At 33.4% G+C, this 20,432-nt stretch overlaps 1 protein-coding gene across 1 annotated transcript in view; it reads right to left on the reverse strand.

Annotated features, from left to right (window-relative positions):
- Positions 1–20,432, reverse strand: part of LOC149555233 (Ypt/Rab-GAP domain of gyp1p superfamily protein) — a 174,487-nt gene that overhangs the window by 126,490 nt on the left and 27,565 nt on the right. The window contains exons 2-9 of the mRNA XM_089829319.1: positions 18,735–18,804; positions 18,008–18,622; positions 17,716–17,898; positions 17,486–17,599; positions 12,572–12,630; positions 12,336–12,402; positions 12,087–12,138; positions 11,899–11,991 (exon numbers count right to left, since the gene is read on the reverse strand). Coding sequence (XP_089685445.1) covers positions 11,899–11,991; positions 12,087–12,138; positions 12,336–12,402; positions 12,572–12,630; positions 17,486–17,599; positions 17,716–17,898; positions 18,008–18,622; positions 18,735–18,804 — 1,253 coding nt within the window. The remainder of the gene's footprint in view (positions 1–11,898; positions 11,992–12,086; positions 12,139–12,335; positions 12,403–12,571; positions 12,631–17,485; positions 17,600–17,715; positions 17,899–18,007; positions 18,623–18,734; positions 18,805–20,432) is intronic.

The following is a 20,432-nucleotide window of genomic DNA, read 5'->3' on the forward strand; positions in this document are numbered from 1 at the left end:
ACACTTATCATCGGCCTTGAATTTAACGACTCCATTCTTTTAATTTAACAAAATATAACCAACCATACAAGGATGCATTTGAGGAAGAAAAAACGACTAAGAATTAATCAAATGCTCAACCAATAAAAGTTGCATTAGTGTTGATCCGCTGACCAAGAAGTTGCTCTACTTATACGAGTGTGTCCTCGCTTGGAAAAGTCTAGAAAAGTGCTCGTAATCAGCCAAATGCAAGGAAGAGTTAGCACTTAGCTTTGTCTATGACATATCCCGAGGGAGAAAGCCAATACAAGAGTAGAAGTGGAACAAAGAAGGGCTCTTCCACATCTGGAGGAGAGATGAAGCTCGAGTACTAGGCCTTTCAATTCTACCCTCTAACCTAGAAGCTAAAGACTCCCTCACGAATGATGAATCTAACATTAACATAACATTTAAGCGTGTAGAAGTTGGTAACCCTTCCAATAAGAGCATTTGAACAAACACCAAGTAGTTCTTCTAAGATATATGATTTTGCATGCATCAAAACCTCCTAAATTCATATCCAAAACCAAGACTTCAACAATGTGATTTTTCAATACTAAAGCAAGTTCTTGTTGACCTTGATTCCACAAAGCATGTGCAACACGATACAATTGTAAGCATGATAATCCTTTGGATACAATAAAGCCCAACTGTATGAACAACTTATACATCTAATCATATTGTATGCTGAATTTCAACATCATTTGTGAACAGTTCACTACCAACTCGACACATTCCTCCAATGTCTCCATCCAAGTCAGTGCCTATTCAAATATTGTCCACCTTCAAGACCATCGGCCAGAGGAACATTTAAGATTGCAAGTCAATAGCTGAAGTCTCCCCGATATCCTCTAACAAACATAGAGGCCACGGGCATCAACAATAGTCCCATTCTCAGCCTTACTGATAAGAGAACAACTATCGACAAATATGTCATTGAAGTCACAAGTCACCTTGATGGCCATCAAGTCAATATCAGTCCAAAAGAACTCATCATCAAGTATATTCATTAATTGTATTTTCAAGTCATGTCATTAGAGAAACTTAAATGTCCTCATGATTCATAATTTTAGTTGGATTCCAAACATTAATGGTGTCATCACTCATGCCATAACAAACGCATGTCCATCACCTTGAACTTCCCAACTTGATACAGGAAGATACCTTCACAATGAACTCCTTAATTTCTTCATGACAAGTGCCACAGATGTTCAAACCAAGGCCATTGCTCCAATGTGTCAAACTGCCTAAATCAAAGTAATTGCAACAATAGTCAAATATAGTCCTCAATTCTCACAGGTGAATTCATTAAGTCATGTCTGTGATCTAATTATAAATCAGTTCTCAGTGATTCCATACCACTAGTTCATGCAATATTTGTACTCAGGGTGCTAATCTAGTACAAGCATCAAATTATATGTTTGCAGAGTTAATTGATATCCTTGTGAGGGTGATCATTCATCAGAAGTCATTATTGATTTTAATATTTGTTTAGATTTCATACATTCTGGACGTCATCCATCTTTTAAGAGTCGCAACTATTGACACATTGCACATGCTTTGTATTGAACTGTGTATGCTTAAATCACAAAAATGGTTGTTGATGTGCACACATTAATTGAGCACTTCATGTGATTAAGCTTTGTCTAACAAAGATTCGATATTCCAGTCCTCGTAATTGGATTTGCATCAATAAATAAGTCACCTCCAAATCTCTCTTCTCAATATCTCCAAAACTACTAAAAACTTTTCTATTTCTATTTCCCTCCAAATCAATTATTAATATACACAGCAAAGATACGAAGAGTCATAGGTATCACTCAGAGAACACAAGTTGTTGCCAAAAGAGTGTGAGACTAATGATTTTAGTGCAAATACGATCTTGTATGTTCTACCATTCAACAACAAATTGTAGAGGAAGATGGGTTACATGGAATCCCGATACTCAACATCACATACACAGTCTATAATAATATATGAAGCTTGAAAGATTCTGGAAAATCCAGACATTGCTCATGTTTATTCACATCAACTACAAAAGTTCTAAATATATTAAGGCTCGATGAAAACTTGTAACTTGGGATATTCATTTCTCCTCCTCAAATGTGGACTAAGAAATAATTTCCTCTCGAACTAACAATCTAAACATTAATCTTGATGGAGAATGGAAACCTTGTATTATTAGTGATAGCCATGCCCACTATGAAAAGTTTAATTCCATCAATAGCCTCATCAGCGCTCCAATATTATTAAACCTTAGAAATAAAATATTTATTTTACCCAAACTATAATCTCCATGAAATGTATGAGCTCCACACAATACTATCCATTGGAAATCTAATATCCCTATTGCATATTTTATTATTTCATATTTGTTTTGTCTCTTTTGTAATTTCATTGTTATAGATAGTTGTTATCCACTGATTGCCAAACATATTGCTCTTTCGATTTTCATATTGTTGCTAAGAGGGACTGCTAATGTTTGGTAGCTTCGGTTGAATAAACTATGAGACTAAAGTGCAGATATATATATATATATGATTATCATTATGTTGAATGAATAGACCTATCCCTTGAAGGGACACGTCTACACTTGATTCTTTCTCTATATAAATATAAGCTCGTTGTCTTTGGAAAGTATATACCAAGAAGGCAATGCAATTACACTTGCAACAATCTGAGAAACTCAACACATTAAATACTTTTTGACATTTAATGCACATCACTAACCTACGGTCCAATCCTGTTGACAATTTGTTTAAGAGGATGTAAGAGGATGATATAGGGGTGTAATCTATGGCAACAGACATCTACTATGAAGAGGGTGAAACATGGTATGAAGTTTTGGAGACTTGGACTTGAAAATTGTCTAAGTATTGCTCAAGAAAACATTGAGAATACTATTTGTTTAGCACACTTCACGTGATGCATTTCAAAATGTGCGCAGTAAAGGCATGTGTGTGGTAAAGGGAAGATAGAATGGGCAATGTAGAACATGTCTACAAAAGTGTTAAAGATTTGGAGAACTAAGAACAGAGTTATGGACATTTTACCAGGTACAAGTTTTAACAGGCAAAACAAAAGAGATGATTAGAGTAAAGGCATTTTGGTTAAGGGATTGTTTTCGTACAATGACTTAACAATGTTGGGATGACATCCTAGATGTTAACCTACATGTGGCAAAAGTTAATTTAAAAGATTTAGCAAGGTATCAAGCAGCATGGCCGACAAGATGAAAGAATTTGATATAAAAGAGCCTTTTGTTTGTAATAAGATTGGCGTTGTATTGTAATGATATAATGTTTGAATGTGCACTTTCTATGAACAGTATTGATGCGAGCTTGATGATAGTACAGTACAGTACAGATGTATGATCTATTTTGAAGAAGGCACCTAAAGAACAAATCAGATATTGAAGATATCAGCATTGCGTAAAAGTTTTTGTATCTCTCTCTTTTGATAGCAATGTAACGATATAATCGCTTGTTTGAGCAATGGACTCTTCTAGCATACTTTTGTAGTGTAATACCAACTCCTAATACGGACTAGTCCTCTAACAAGGACAAATACACTATATGGATGTAATAGACTCCTAATAGGGTCAATATCTTTCACAAGATACTTTTGATTAGTTAATAATTTTGTGGGTACCATCCCCACCAGGGTTTTCCTTCGCTAGGGTGTCCCTAGTTAACCAATAATGGTGTTATGAGTTGCATTGTGTTATCGTTATGTTTACTTTTCAGTATGATCATATAAGCAAGTTTAAAGATTGATAATGATATCCATAGTTGGGCAGAAGTTTGTGGAACATTGATTCACCCCCACCCCCCCCTCTCAGTATTCCCTATTTCTAACAAATCCTTCATAAGTGTACCTTCAAGTCTTATCTCTAGCACCTTTAGGACAGGTGCCTATATGTCGCCTATATGTCCAAATCGGCATGCTTCTCGTGGCCAATCATTCTCTGAAGTCGCCATACACATCCAAAATGAAAAGACAAAATTAATATTTTAGTTTAACAATTTAACAAACTGTCTAAATTAGTTTAGATAATTTTAGACATACTTCGAAGTTTTAAAAAAAAATTAGCATTTGACTTTGTCATAAAAAATTGAGATTCTTTAGAAAAACAGTGAAAGATTCAACATAAGTTATCAACAATAGTGTTAAATCTTGTTCCAATGAATCATAAATCATTTTTAGCTATTTAGGAATGATTTTATATTTAGATACATGTAATATCCCTTTTCGGATATTCTACTAAAAACTGAGATATAGACTTGCAAATTTAAACCCGAACAACAAACCAATATTTGATACAACTTTCAGAACCTTAAATGACTTGTAACCCGCAGATTTGCATTCAAAGAAACTCAGAAAAAACTCTGTTTTATTTCTCCAATAGCCAGAAGAACATATTAAAACCAGGAGTTAACTCAAATAACTCAAAATGCGCTATTGTATTATACATCAGCAATACAATAACATGCAACAACTCAAGTAATCCAATCTTATAAACAGAAAATGACAGTCAAATTGGAAATATAAATGAAACCTTTAAGAAGGCTAGGTTTGCGTCCAACCTTCAAATGCTTCTCCAAGGGTTTGCGTCCTAGAAGAAGAAACCAGAAACTGTTTCCAGTTCCCAGATTAATATTTGCTTGAATATTATAACCTTGCTATATCCTTACGTGTGGAGCTTGTTGTCCCTTTATAACGCTTCCCAAAGTGATGCACGCCCTTTTAAAGAATGTGGGATAAAACACCTTTTTCGTCCTTTAGTCACTTAAGTGACCATAGTAACTTTTAAAAATAAAGTGACACATTAAATGAACTTTAATAGTCACTTAGTCAAAACCCACATAATCATCAAGCATTAAAATAACTGATCAGACGAACTCAGATAAGCCCGTGCAATAGCTCGTTGGAAAGCTCTTGGCAAGACACTTCCAAATCAACACTGGGATATCAAGAATACTGAGCTCTGTTTACTTACTAAAAATAGTAAGCATCTGGACATCCTATCAAAACTGCTCTGATGGGTCTAGAACTGGAAATGTCTAGGCCAAAACTTGAACTGAACTTCGTAAAGAACCTTTTCGCCCCCGAGACCTAGGCGAAGTGAGCTGGCCACACAGAAATATAATGTCCCAGAAAAAAGGGACATTACAATACAACAAAAAATATTTTAAAAAACATACAAAGAAAATCAGAAAACCTTATTGGAACTATGATTTTTCTTCAAAACCCACCTCAATACTGCTTCAAATCTGCCTCAAATCCACTTCAAATTCATTGAGATTAGTTTGCAAGTGTATGGAAGAATATTTCCCCTCTTAACAAAGTACAAGTCAAGAACACGAAATAACCCCAATGCGTTAGAACTACAAATCCTCCACTGTGAGAACCCCAAATCCTCCTTCACATATACATTTATACAAATCTTACATGATATCGTAAGCTATAACAGAAAACGCGTAAAATCAGAACTGCATGATATCGTAAGCTATAACAGCAAACACAAAAATCAAAATTCTGATTTTTCACCATGCAATTACTCTGAAAATTCCAGATTTTATTTCTCACAAATACAATCAGTTTTTCAAATACAAAAGACAACCCAGTTCATAAAAAGTGATTACATATCTAAATGCAACTTATTACCCATTTCCTGATTTTTACTTTCCCGAGTCTGAAAAACGCAACTCAAGAATTATTTCTCCATCTTGAAATCCACACCAAGCTGAAAACTGCACTCATGTTTATTGAATTCACTAAACACTCTAAATCTACTCTAATCTGGCACAAATATGACTCCAAAATGAAGCCATCACTGGTATACAAAGTTTAATGGGTTTTTCACCATTTCAAATTGCTAAACCAAGTGAAGAATTGTCGTCATCCTCCAATGCTGATGATGTGCAGAAACCCTTGTCCCATAAACAATTCCAAAAACTTCCAAGAAACAAATCAAAAAGCTCAAATGTTTAATAAATCCAATTTGCACTTTGCCCTTTTTATAAATCATTCATGGGGTTTAATTAAAGAGGCTTCTCAATTTAGTCACGTTAATGACTTATTAAATTGCTTGTATTTACTTTATAATATCACTTTATAACCTCCTTGGTTTAGGTGCCCAATTAATGTCACTTTATTGATGCACTCTAGCTCTTGTGGTTTATAATGTGACAATTTTTGGATGTTTGACATTTTGTCAAACACTTTGCATGCAAGCTTTGATACCACTGTAAGAACCCCAAAATCTCCTTCGCACACATTTATACAAATCTTGCATGATATCATTACCTATAACAGGAAACACAAATATCAAAAGTTCTGATTTTTCACAATGCAATGGGTCTGAAAGTTCCAGATTTTATCTCACAGATACTATCAGTTTTTCAAATAACAGAAAACAATCCAATTCATAAAAAGTGATTCCATATCTAATTCCAACTTCCCATTTTCTGAATTTTACTTTCCAAAGTCTGATATTGAAAAAGAAGCACTAAATAGCTCCAAAAAACAACTTACAAATGATTTCTCCATCTTGAAATCCACGCCAACCTCAAAACTCCAATCATGTTTATTGAAGTCACTAAACACTCTAAATCTACTCCAATTTGGCACTAATATGACTCCAGAATGAAGCCGTCATTGGTATGCAAAATTCAACATGTCTTTCACCATTTCAAATTGCTAAAACCAGTGAAGATTTGTTGTCCTTTAATGCTGATGATGTGCGAAAACCCTCGTCACATACACAATATTGAGTTTTCTAGGATAGTTTTCTGCAAATGCAATAACACTGTCATTGTTATTGGTGTGTTCCAAATGCAAATTTGAAGATTTATAAATATGAGAGGAGGAGACATGTCTCTATGGTTAATCATCATTAGATAATAATAATATATTTACAATACCATAAATAACCATATATATATATATATATAAAAGAACATTTGTCTAAATGGTGATTTACCATCAACAATGTATCTCATAATCGAATCAATCCGACTGAAGCTACAAACTTAACAGTCCCTCTTAGTTAGGGAGGATTGTCATAAAACACATTATGCTCTCAAGTATAATGAGTAGATAAATGTAACACTCAAGGATAAGAAATACTTATCTGCACATACTATAGATAGGAAATCAGAATTTGCCTTCTTAGATTATTTGAGAATAGAACATCTCCCTCGAAAGCTGGTTCAAGTGGGAATAGACAATTGATTATTATTCCCCCCAACAGTGTAAAAATTCTCATTCATTCTATTTTATAAAGTCGGAATATTTCTTCCAATTTTCTTTAGGAATGAGCCTGTAATCCATCTGTTTCATCTCTAGTTATGTGTATCTCACCCACAACTTCACAATTCCATCCAATACTAGACATTTTTGAATTTTTGTTGTGGAATGCTTAATTGGCTAGAAGATAGTTGACTTTATTCACAATTTAGTCATCAAGTATCATGTTACCATGTTAGAATAAAACTATATCTTGTACCCAAATTCCAATCTATAGATATCCACTAGACTCAAGAGAAGTTATCAACATTAGATCATATTGATAGAGATCCTTGATCTGGTCCTTAATGGATAGAAATATAAACACTTATTGGCCAAGGAGAAATCTGCAACTTAGTTACCAAGAACTAAGCCTTGATATAATGCTATGCTTCCCTACTCCTTGTTCAATTGGATTCTTAGCTATCTCATCAAAAATTTATTTGTTGATGATATCAAGGGGATGATGAGAGTTCCTCCTAATCCTTATTGCTGTTGTTGTTGCTTCTTAAATTGACCTCTCAAGTTTGCCACAAAAATTTCTTCACAGGTGTGCTAAAATGGTAGTGAGCTTATATAACATTCGAATCTGCCTATGGAACCTTTCACAATCTTGAAACATTCTATATACTTATTAAACTTTCTACCCATCTATTTTTCATGGATTTAGCGTATTTGCTGGATTACTTTTCACCTAAGTCTTAAATATCTGCTCAAGAATGATTTCTATATCTATCTATGTAACACTTCGTCGACCTGAAATATTCTTTTATATTATCTTCTTAATTACATATGCAATATTCTCCATATCAAGGAACCTACGTGGGGGTCTCGAAATGATGACTATACATTAATATTGTAACTGGATTACTACAACTTGGCGAGGAGAATTGTCTAGATACTTGGTCACTAAAACTGGAAATGATTCTTCCACACCTTGCATCTTGTTTTATGAGGGTTGAATACCAATCTCCCGTAACACTTTGGTGGTAACCATGCTGCAAGAGAATAGTTTATATGCCACCATCAATGGTAAGCTACTAGTTGTTGTTTACTTTGAGCTTTTCGATTACAATTATTAATTGGGTACATCCCATGTTATTAATTTTTCCTTGTTTTCATATAATTCACAAACTCTCTTCATTGTTAGTTTTGAATAACATATTAAATAAGAAATTTAACATTCCTTGATAAAAGCATTTCATTCTTCGTTCTTATATTTGATACCAAGTTGTATCCTTCTACGATGATGACACTATATGTAATATGATTCCAAAGTACATCTTCTATAGTGGCAGCACTGTACGCATTATGCTTCTTGTTCTATTAATTCTTCATGCTTGATAGTCTCTCCAGTCACCAATTTTCCTTGGTCTTGGAGCATGGTTTGTATGCAGCTATTAATGTATTCTAGACATTGTGGCACCTTGTATTGTGGTGTCCTTCCTTAATTTGTTCGTAATGACTCTTAGTCTTATTATTATTAGACTTTAGATTTGTCATTTTGTAAATCAATATTACTCATTGAGATGTTAAAGCACTAACTGTTGATAAATGGTGCTTGGTAGCATTGAAGATAATTCATTTCCTTTGTTGATAATCATTTTAGTTCAAAACTTCAGAGTATATATATTCCAAACCTTACTAGTTATGAATGTATCATCGATCTATTGCTTGATTTTGTATTTCCTTTCATTCGTGATCTGTGGTGCTTATCCTATCTCCCTTTGTTGATGGTATAGCCCGAAATCATCTCATCTCCTAATGCAAAGTGGGCTGGTGTATATATCCTTGGTTTGCTGATTAATCTGACAATATAGTCGCTTGTGACCGATTAATGGATTGAAGATAATAGCACCTGAAATGTAGTCTTCAAGCAACCCTATGTAATATTACCATAGTATGTCGACTTCAAATATCATGGATATAAGGTATATTTTACAAGTCCTACGATAAGCTTTCTGTCTGAGAATATGAAGGTTTTATTTGTATTTATATATGTTCTATGTGCTTACACTACACTCGAACCATATCTCTTACTGTATGGTGTTTGAGACAGGTCAATAATATTGAACACATTGTCCGTCAGATACTTAGAAGTATTGGTCAGATATTTAGCTTCGTCCATGCTTGGGTGAATGAGACAATTCTCATTTAGAAACCATTTATAGAAGCCTCGCAGTCATGCATACTAGACTCGTTCTTCCTCCTTGCTTATGATGCTGGGCTTGTGTCTCTCTAAGAGATGAAGGACGATGTGGATGTCATAACACCACGTATTGTCTATTGTCTGTTATAAATCATATTGAATGCTATGTTGTAGTATCCATATCTCCCTCGATGATAATGCCACAGCCAATACAACAACTTTATATCTTCGTAGATGTACTTCCAATGCCACAGCCATGTAACTTCCATTCCTTGCGCTGAAGGTTGAGGGATTCCATCATACAAATTTTTTCACAAAGAACTGTCACTTCATGAGTAGAAAGTTGTGCAATTCTTCCATTTCTTAGCACTTTATTTCGTGTCTTTAATCCTTTCTTACATTTGTAGCCTCGCTCTGATACCATGTTGAGTTTTCTAGGATAGTTTTCTGCAAATGTAATAACATTGCCATTGTTATTGGTGTGTTCCAAATGCAGATCTGAAGACTTATAAATATGAGGAGACATGTCTCTATGGTTAATCATCATTAGATAATAATAATATATTAACCAAAATATAAATAACCATATATATAATATATATTATGTATATTATATAATATATATATTATATAAATATATTAAATATATAATATATATTTTATATATAATATAATATATACAATATATTATATATATTAGAATATTTCTCTAAATGATGATTTACCATCAACAACGTATCTCATGATTGAATCAATTCGACTGAAGCTACAAACTTAACACACAATTCTCAAAACTTCCAAGAAACAAATCAAAACTCTCATATGCACAACAAATCCAATTTGCACTCTCCCCGTTTTATAATTCATTCATGAGGTTTGAATAAAGAGGCTTCTCAATTAAATCACGTTAATGACTTACTAAATTGCTTGAATTTACTGTATAACATCACTTTATAACCCCATTTGTTTAGGTGCCCAATTAATGTAATCAATTAATACACTTTGATGATGTCTCATGGGCCACATCTACTTTATAACTCTATAATACATTATAATAGATTATTAATGAAGTTCACTTTATTTATGCATAATAGCTCTTGTGGTTTATGATTTGTCAATTTTTGGCATCTGAGGTAAGCTATTTTATCTTCATTCTCCTTTCAATTAGCTCTCCCTATATCATTGTACACTTGAAAGCCATATTTTAATCTGAGTCATTGTCAGTGACCTTATATGCTCTCTGTAACCATCTAACAGTGTATTTATTAATGTCTCTTGCCATCTCTTCTTGAATTACTTTGTATACCAGAAGATCTTCATTGCTTCCTTCTATCATGATGCAGTCCAACAGGAGCAATGATGTGTTGAAGGTTTTTCCCATTGGACAGGTCATCCAGCAGTTTTGTTGCATTGTCTGGTTCATTTCTCTAACATCCCTACCCACTTTGTTAATATTTTCAACCAAAGGCTAGAAATTTAATCCATTGCCTGTTTGAGTTCACTTTTACAACAATCTACCATGAGGCCATTATGGATAAGCTGTTGAAATTTCAAAGGCAAGAAGAATCACTGCTCTGGTAGCACATTTATCAGCCAAGATAAATTCTAAAACATGCTGGATTTTAAAATTTGGAGTGAAAGTTCTGAAAAAGAAATCAAACTGATAAAATATTCGATATATACAGTCAAAATGTTAAAGAAACATAATTAAGAATGCATTTAGATATTACCAGTAAAACTTTGATCTGATTAGAACCAATACTGCAAAATAGACCAAAACTGGTAGACGAGGCACTTCCACTTTCAAGGGCAAGCAATATTTGAATAATTCTTGAAGGAAAACCTTTCTCTAAAAACAAAATACCTTCACTTCAATTGGAATCAATTTAACATAATTATGTTTTGCTTTATCACAAAAGAATCTAAAACTCCTAATAAAACTTCATATGACAGATTCTATAGCTATTGCATGACTTAATGATTCTAAATCCCTAGAACAACCAAACCTCATTAATGATAAACTGAACTAAACTAAAATATAATTCTATTTTTATCCTTTGGATGTTATCTCTAATATAAATTGTAACCTTTTAATTTGTTTCTCATGTTGGTCCAGCTCATTACAGCAACTTAATTATAACTTTGTATTGATTTGCCATTTGTTCTAAACCGGATCCATAATCATTTCAGACGATACAAAAACTATAGGTCAAAATTGCAAAAAATACCAATTAGAATGCTGAATGATTTATTTAAGAAATTTCTAGGCACTTCACATTACTTAATAATATTTTTAGAGCTCCATTTTAGTTAGCCCCATATGCACATGCTGTTGCAGAATCATATATCCATTTGAATAATGATATTATATATAGTACATACAATTATTACGCAAGTGTGCATGCTTCAAATTAAATCACAAAAAGATTTTTAAAATATACCACTTTCCCAGGGTAGCACATTCACGAAAATTGAAAGGAACCATGGCCCAGTCACCCATGCCACATGTACTCCCAAATTATCAAGGTGTGCAACTGCACAAGGAATGCCCACTACAAATCAGCACAATCCTAAGAATGTAATAAAATTTGAAGAAGAAAATAACTGCAATATCTAGGAAAAAGTTTACCCAATCTCGGAAAGCATTCTCGAACCAGCTCCTCAAAGACAAGTTGGTCCACCTGATGTAAAATGGCAGTTAGTTATCATCCCAAGAATAGAATAATCACATTTCTAAAGAGAAAGTTTAGTTCGATAAACAATTTATCATAATAAATAAGAATAATCAAAAATTTGAGATCATAACATAATGAATTTCATATGGCAAAATTTGTGAATACAGACTACATTTAAAAACAGAACATAAAAAAATATCAACCTGAGACTCCACCATTTTCTCTGAATAGTAGCCTTCAAAATAATCATCAATAATGCCTGTCAAAGTCCTGTATGTTCTAGAGAAAGTGTTAGTGGTACCCACTACAATTTCCTATAGTCAAATTGTGCTGCAGAAACAACCTTAACACAAAAGCATTTATAATTTAGTTACTGAAAAATTATAGGCAGCGTAGAATTTCATAACAGAAGCAAGTTAAGAAACAACAGATATCTCACCAAAATGCATTTTCTTCTGGCATCAACAGCAATAGCAACCCAGCAAAAAAATTCATAGCCTGCATGTGCATATTCGAACCCAATGTTTTCCAACAATTAAATGTATATCAGTAAGCTAAAAATATGACAAGCAAGATTATCTAATTATAAATAATTCAAGTGACTTGCTTTGAGAGAAACTGCATCTCCACCATTTATATAACGTCTAATGTTCCACTATCATCCCTAAAAATGGGACTCTGGGAGGATTTTTTATGTCTCAATTTCAAGGAATAGCCCATCCCCAAAATCAAGAAATGTCTCCCCTGCAATGTGAGGTTCCATAGTGTTGTGGGGTTTTCCCAAATGAAGGAAAAAGGCTAGAAATTTTTTATTTAAAAATCAATGCCACATACTAGCTCTTATTGGAGAGGATGCATGGAGTGCAGCAGATCAGAGTACAATTGCTATTGCCTCTTATTAGAAAGCATGCTAGGAGTGCACCAGAGTAGAGTGTGAATGTGATTGCCTCTCATTAGAGAGGATGCTTGGGGTACAGCAGAACAGAATGTGATTGCGATTGGTATTACAAAAAAGAAGTGGCAAGGATTGCTGAGGATAAGAAAATTAAAGTTCAGTTGTTGAATGACGATGGAAAATTTTAACATATTCAACGTCTATTATTTGCCGATTGTAATGTCCATTCTTGGATTTGCTTGATTCAAACTTAAGATGAGAATTGCATTATCTTTATTAATATAAACTTATTAAAAAATTAACAATTGTAAGGTCCCTTTTGGAATATTTCTGGTTCAGGGCCTACAGTGTCCGTATAGACCAAGATTCATTAAAATCTACGCAGAAGATGGTATCGTAGTTGTTGTTATAATTATTGAGAAATCATCAACCAATATAATATTCCAGCATTTATAGTAGTATTCCTCATACTTGTTTCTGAACATACCTTACTACAGCATCAACAACTAAATAACAGTAAAAATATTGTGCTGTAAACAATTCTCTCTATAAGATAGGATCTTTTCCTCAAGAAAGGTCTGCCCAACTGCCCAAATATATCATTACCAAACACTTATCATGAAATTGAATCGATATGCTCTCCAATAGGGGGCGAGCTCTAGTAAAAGGAAAATAAAGAATAATGCACTATAGGTGTTGAGAAATTTAATGCAAAATGGTGATCAGATCAGATATTCAGCTCTCTCTTTGTACAACTGTTGAATACCTGATTCATAATTTGTTTAACTAACATTAATGTTGATTTCCTGTCCAGCAGATCAACATTATGGCTATCAGTGCTCCCACCAGTTCCCTACTCCTCATAGTCAGAATGATGATCATCAAAGATGCCCTGATTAAATCCAACACTTTTTGCATTCTTTTCAATTTCAGCTACTTCTGTAAACTTTCCTTGCAACAAACCCCCTAAATCCTGTTGTTTATGCAACCTTTTAACCACTATGCAAAGAAGTTCCATGTCCATAATATGGAAGTACAAACCTTGTACAACAACTGGAAAAAAAATATATTAACACATTGAAACAATAGAAACAGAAACCTTTAAAAAAAATGCAATCAATTGCAATCTACCATTTCTTGGTCTACACGCAACAAGCTTTTCAGTCAAAAATAAGAATATGGCTGTTTCGTGCTTAAATTGATTTTTTTTCCTATTTTTTAGGCAATTTTCTCTTATTTTCCCCTAAACCTAACCCATTATTTTCCTGATTTAATCCACAGGAAATTGAATTAAAAAAAAATTGTGGAATTATACCTGAGAAAGATTTTTTTCTGTTACGATAAAAGCAATAGAGAACAAATGCCATGCCTACATATTACATAGTTAACAATTAAAGGAAAAAGACATTGTACACCAAAAACACTTTCAAATCGTCAGAAACTTTCAAGTGAGAAAATGGTCTAAGAAAATTAGCTTTACCAACTGGAAGGGAATAAATTAAAGAGACAAAATGGAAAATAAAATAGTCTTTACTATAAACAGCTTTAATTGTTACCATCGAAATTTCATGAACAAGAACAATAGGCATGGAAGGTAGTTCCTGGCTAAAAATTAGAATTACACCAAAGCTAACCATATTGGAATATTTATATTAAGAATACCCTAGAATTTAACAAACTTTACATTTACACTTCTTAATGGAGATGCTTACAGTCCTCCTCTAGCTATAAATGAATGTATAAATTATCCATGACCATTCCAGAATAGAAATCCACAACCTTGTGTCATTTTGAGTTATTGATTCATTAATTCTTTTGCACAAAAATCCAGCATCCTTTCTACCTGATTTTCTGTACACTTTTCCAAAGCTTGTGCATTATAAACTTAAATATAATTTTTAGCATCCTGCAATTTTTTAATAACATTAAAAAGCAGTAGCCTTGCTCCTTTTCAAATTTAAAATTGAACAAACTGTATAACAAATTTAAACTGTCCTAAAAATATGGGGCCCGGGTCTCTTTAAATTTTGTAATGCTGGTATGTTTGGTGACCATCTTCATACTATCAGAATATAATGGTTACCTGCTATCAGAATGACAGCTTCAGGGGCAAGGAGGACGTTATCACACTTAATGAATATAGAGTTCATTACTTTTTTAAATTGTCTTTTCATTAAAAGATATTTTTTGACAATTCCATTGGTTACGAAATCTAGAGAGTTCCAAGAGAATCAGAAACTTTCAAGTGAGAAAAAGGTCTAGGAAATGTAGAACTTCCAAGTTCTTTACCAACTGGAAGGAAATAAATAAAAGAGACAAAATGGAAAATAAAATAGTCTTTACCATAAACAGCTTTAATTATTAACATCAAAGTTTCAGGAACAAGAACAATAGGCATGGAAGATAGTTCCTGGCTAAAAATTAAAAATACACCAAAGCCAATTAAAAATACACCAAAGCCAACCATATTGGAATATTTATATTAAGAATACCCGAGTTCATTGCGAAATTTATGTTTGCACTTCTTAATGGAGATGCTTACAGTCCTCCTCTAGCTATAAATGAATGTATAAACTATCCATGACCTTTCCAGAATAGAAATCCACAACCTTGTGTCATTTTGAGTTATTGATTCATTAATCCTTTTGCACAAAAATCCAGCATCCTTTCTACCTAATTTTCTGTACACTTTTCCAAAGCTTGTGCACTATAAACTTAAAAATAATTTTTAGCATCCTGCAATTTTCTAATAACATTAAAAGCAGTAGCCTTGCTCCTTTTCAAATTTAAAATTGAACAAACTGTATAACAAATTTAAACTGTCCTGAAAATATGGGACCCAGGTCTCTTTAAATTTTGTAATGCTGGTATGTTTGGTGGCCATCTTCATACTATCAGAATATAATGGTTACCTGCTATCAGAATGACAGCTTCAGGGGCAAGGAGGACGTCATCACACTTAATGAATATAGAGTTCATTACTTTTTTAAATTGTCTTTCGTTAAAGATATTTTTTGACAATTCCATTGGTCAGTAAATCTACAGAATTCCAAGAAATATGAAAAAGGTCTAGGAGATGTAGAGCTTCTAAGTTCTTTACCGACTGGAAGGAAATAAATTAAAGAGACAAAATGGAAAATAAAATAGTCTTTACCATAAACAGCTTTAATTATTAACACCAAAGTTTCAGGAACAAGAAAAATAGGCATAGAAGATAGTTCTGGCTAATAGTTAAAAATACACCAAAGCCAACCATATTGGAATATTTATATTAAGAATACGCAAGAGTTTACTGCAAAATTTATGTTAACTCTTCTTAATAAAGATGCTTCTAGTCCTCTAACTATAAATGAATGTATAAATTATCCATGACCTTTCCAGAATAGAAATCCACAACCTTGTTTCATTTTGAGTTATTGATTCATTAATCCTTTTGTAGAAAAATCCAGTTCCTTTCTACCTAATTTTCTGTACACTTCTCTCAAACTTGTGCACTATAAACTTTTAAATAATTTTTGCATCCACCAATTGTTTAGTACCAAACTTGTACGCTATAAACTTTTTTTTAAAAATTTAGCATCCTGTAATTTTTTAATACCATTAAAAGGCAGTAGGCCTCAGTCCTTCTCAAATTTACAATTGTAAAAACTGAATAACAAATTTAAACTACCCTGAAAATATGTGGCATGGGTTTCTCTGAATGTTTAATGCTGGTATGCTTGAGAGCCATCTTCATACGGGATTGGCTAATCTCCAGACAAAATGCACTAAAGACAAAACAAAGTCAAAACTTCTTTTTATCCAGATTCACGAAAACGTAGTGATTTTTTTCCAAATTTTTTTTTGTTTTCAACTACAAACTATGCAGATCATGAAAATCAAATGCTGAAATATTCGAAAAAATTCATGATGTTTGCGATTTTTTGAAAATTGGTCAACTGTACAGTTTGTAGGGAGGATAGCTGCGTCCTCTTCATGCTATCAGAATATAATGGCTTCATACTATCAGAATATAATGGTTACATGCTGTCAGAATGACAACTTCAGTGGCAAGGAGGATGCTATCACACTTAATGAATATAGAGTTTGTTACTTTTTTAAACTGTCTGTTGCTTAAAAGATATATTTTGACAATTCCATTGGACAGGAAATCTAGAGAATTCCACCACTGGAAGCAATTGTTAATACTAATAAAAACAGAGTGATTTTATCATCAAATCAAGCAAAAGCTCCAAGCTTAAAAATTAACAAATGGCGAGGCAAGAACCTACAACACAACGGTAAACTGTGAGCCTCTCGTCGGGGAGGTCTTGGGTTCAAATCTACTCAAACTTAACACGTAATAATAATTAATCTAAATAACAATAAATAATAAAAATTATTTCTAGGCTTCGGCCCAGTACCTATCAAAAAAAAAATAACAAATGGCAAAAATGCAAAGATTAGTATAAAAATTACCTGGCAATATCCTACAGATGGATTATGGCGGGCATATGCTGTGAGCAGTCGTCTCAGAGCATTTCGACCATCTTCATCTAGTGCTGGATGACCTGGAAATGTTCGAGGCAAATCCTGTAGCAAAATAGAAAATGATGTCTTGATGCAGCTAAGACTTTTTCCTGGATATAGACCTATATAATAGAATAATTTCCTTTAATAACTCACTGACATTTTCCACTTCAACTAACCTTCTCAATCTGACTTTTCCATTTCTCAGCAATGCTTGTTTCAGAAATGCCATTAGTGATGGAATTCTTTTGAAGATCACTGTCTTTCATGTTATCAGCTTTATCATCTTTTCTCAGCATAAGTAACTCATCGTAATAATTCTCTATTCTACGAACCCTTGTTCCCACAAAAGCTTGCCAAAGCTGCATTTAAAAGCATAGGTGACTTTGCGGGGGAAAACTACCAATTTGCACACAGTTTACAATAGCTCAAAATCAACATTAGATAAGCCTTGTGGGAAAAGTACTTTACCTCTTTTCTAAGAGCCATAGGCACACCTCCTCGAACAAGGCTTTCTAATTCTTCTTTCCAAGAACATGGCTCTGCATTTGAAAATTGAGGATTGATTGCATTTGCAGCAGCAGCATCAGTTACTGTACCCTCAATTAAGGATACATCCTGGACCGCATCTGAACGCTCCACATCATAGAATTCTTCCTCTGAATCATCATCTGAGGCAGGACTTCCTGATTTTAATGATCTCAGATCTTCTGTAGAAGGGAGTCTGCCTTCATTATTACCATGCTTGTTAGCACCTGGTGTGACCCTCCTCTTCTTGATACGAAGACTAAGATTCTGCTCTATAGCATCCAAAGATGATCTTATATCTGACCAAGTTTGGATTTTATGGTTTTCCTTGTCCTGTTTTGCGATCTCTACTTTAGATAACTTGTCTAAAGATCTCATTTCCAGACTACCATCAATGTCCTCTTTTTTGATGGGAGATGCAGGTTCCTCATAATTGGAACCATCATCTGATGTTTGAAAGTTTTCATTTGATGGCAAATCCAAGGTCAAGGTTTGAGTGGACTCAACATATGTTTTAAGGAAGTGCTGCCATCTTTCTGATCTCTCTTCTTCCTCCTCCTGTGAAAAAAAGAAATGGTCCAAAACACAAACAAACAGCAAATTTACGGTCACATAAAAGATAAAAACAAGGATAGGAGACAGATTTCAACTTTCGTTAAGGAAGAATTACCTTGTATATTCTAGCATACTCACGATAGCGCTGCAAATGCTGCGGACGCACAGTAAAACCATATATATCCCTGCTCAAGGTAGTGACATCAGACTCTAAAAGCATAAGTATTGACCGATTTTCCCTTACTGCTGATATGCTTATTTACTCAAAAAATTCAAGAATGATGCAAATTATAACTAATCGATTTCTTTATTAAAATTTTATGTCAAATTCCAAAAAGACTTCCCCCAGTCAGTCTGTTTACAGTTAAAAAAACATAAAGGTCGCAACATATTATAAGCTGTCACCTAGTATGTATACATATAATTCTATAAATATGTTTACAAATTTTAAATTAACAAAATTATGATTTTAAACAATGATTAACAAGTAGCCTAGACCTGATAGAAAGAAGATAAAGAAATTATATTTATGCCCATTAATCACTTAAGTGGAGTAGGTAACGGGACCCAGAATTGCAAACATAGAAAACCAAATCTTGATTGAGATTAGGGAAAATCAAAAAGCTAGAACCTAATAACTTAATGTACACAAAGATAAGTTTTCAAAACAATCCTGTTAAAAGAAAATCCAGTGCGAAAAAAGAAAACTCATGGACGGATTCAAGAGAAACAAGGTGATGGATAACAAGGTGATGGATGACAAGGCTCTACCTTATAGTATATAATATATACCATAGTCAAGAGCACACCATTGGCCTTTTTGGTCACTATGAAAAGGCCAATAAATCATGTGGAGGACATCCTAAGATAACAACCGGAATTAGCTTCATAGTTCATACATCTCCTAATATCTGTAGTCAATGATAAGGTCCAAACATACAAAGAAAAAAAGTAATGTATGTCTCCCCACTATAATCTGGACTGTGAACAGTTTAGAATGTTAGACTAGTATAAACCAACATGCTTGGTGCAAGAAAGAGCTCTAAAATGCCCTGGTGGCTGCTTAAAAGGAGTAACAATGCCTCGTAGAACTTGAAACATCCTAACGTCCTATGTATAAAGGCACAATATTATAATACATCTAAGGAGCCAGAATTATCAACCATATTAATTGTACGTTATACAAGACAGTGAAGATTCAAAAGAGCTTGCAAGGTTTCTTGTTCAGTGAATCACTATGCTCTAAAGAATAGTTACAAGTTACATCCAAATTTGCAAAAAGAAAAATATTTAATTTTCTATAATTGAAATTTTCAGTTAGCCCTATATTTATATGGCACGTCACTATTTTGGTCCAAAGGCTTTGGAGGGCCCCAATTCATCAACAAACAATGGAGAATAGCTAACATCTTTATGATTGGGTATATTTCTAATCTGAATAATTCCTTTTCCTTCATAACCCTCTTTATCAACTTGTTCTATGAGTTGTTTACATGCTTCTTTATCTCTTCAAAATCTTATATGCTTGCCGTATTTTGGGTTCCACTTTCCAACAATTGTAGCCATAGTCAAACTTGCTTCCATTTCCACAAGACAAAAGCACCAAGTAGACTCAGGCTCAAATCAAATTCAGCACCAAAATGAAAAGAGATTCAACAAAATGAGTTATACTAAAATTTTCACCAAAATCGTGTTGTTGGCATTCCTCAAGGGTTTCACTTCAACATCAAAAAATAAACAGTTATGCTAAAATAAGTAGTAAATAATACAACGTAATTCATTTATGCAATTATATACTAAAGTTTAAAATATT

This window comes from Cupressus sempervirens, chromosome 5 (assembly GCF_028749045.1).
Source record: "Cupressus sempervirens isolate cs-2001-9-10 chromosome 5, ASM2874904v1, whole genome shotgun sequence".
In the NCBI taxonomy this organism is placed as follows: Eukaryota; Viridiplantae; Streptophyta; class Pinopsida; order Cupressales; family Cupressaceae; genus Cupressus; species Cupressus sempervirens.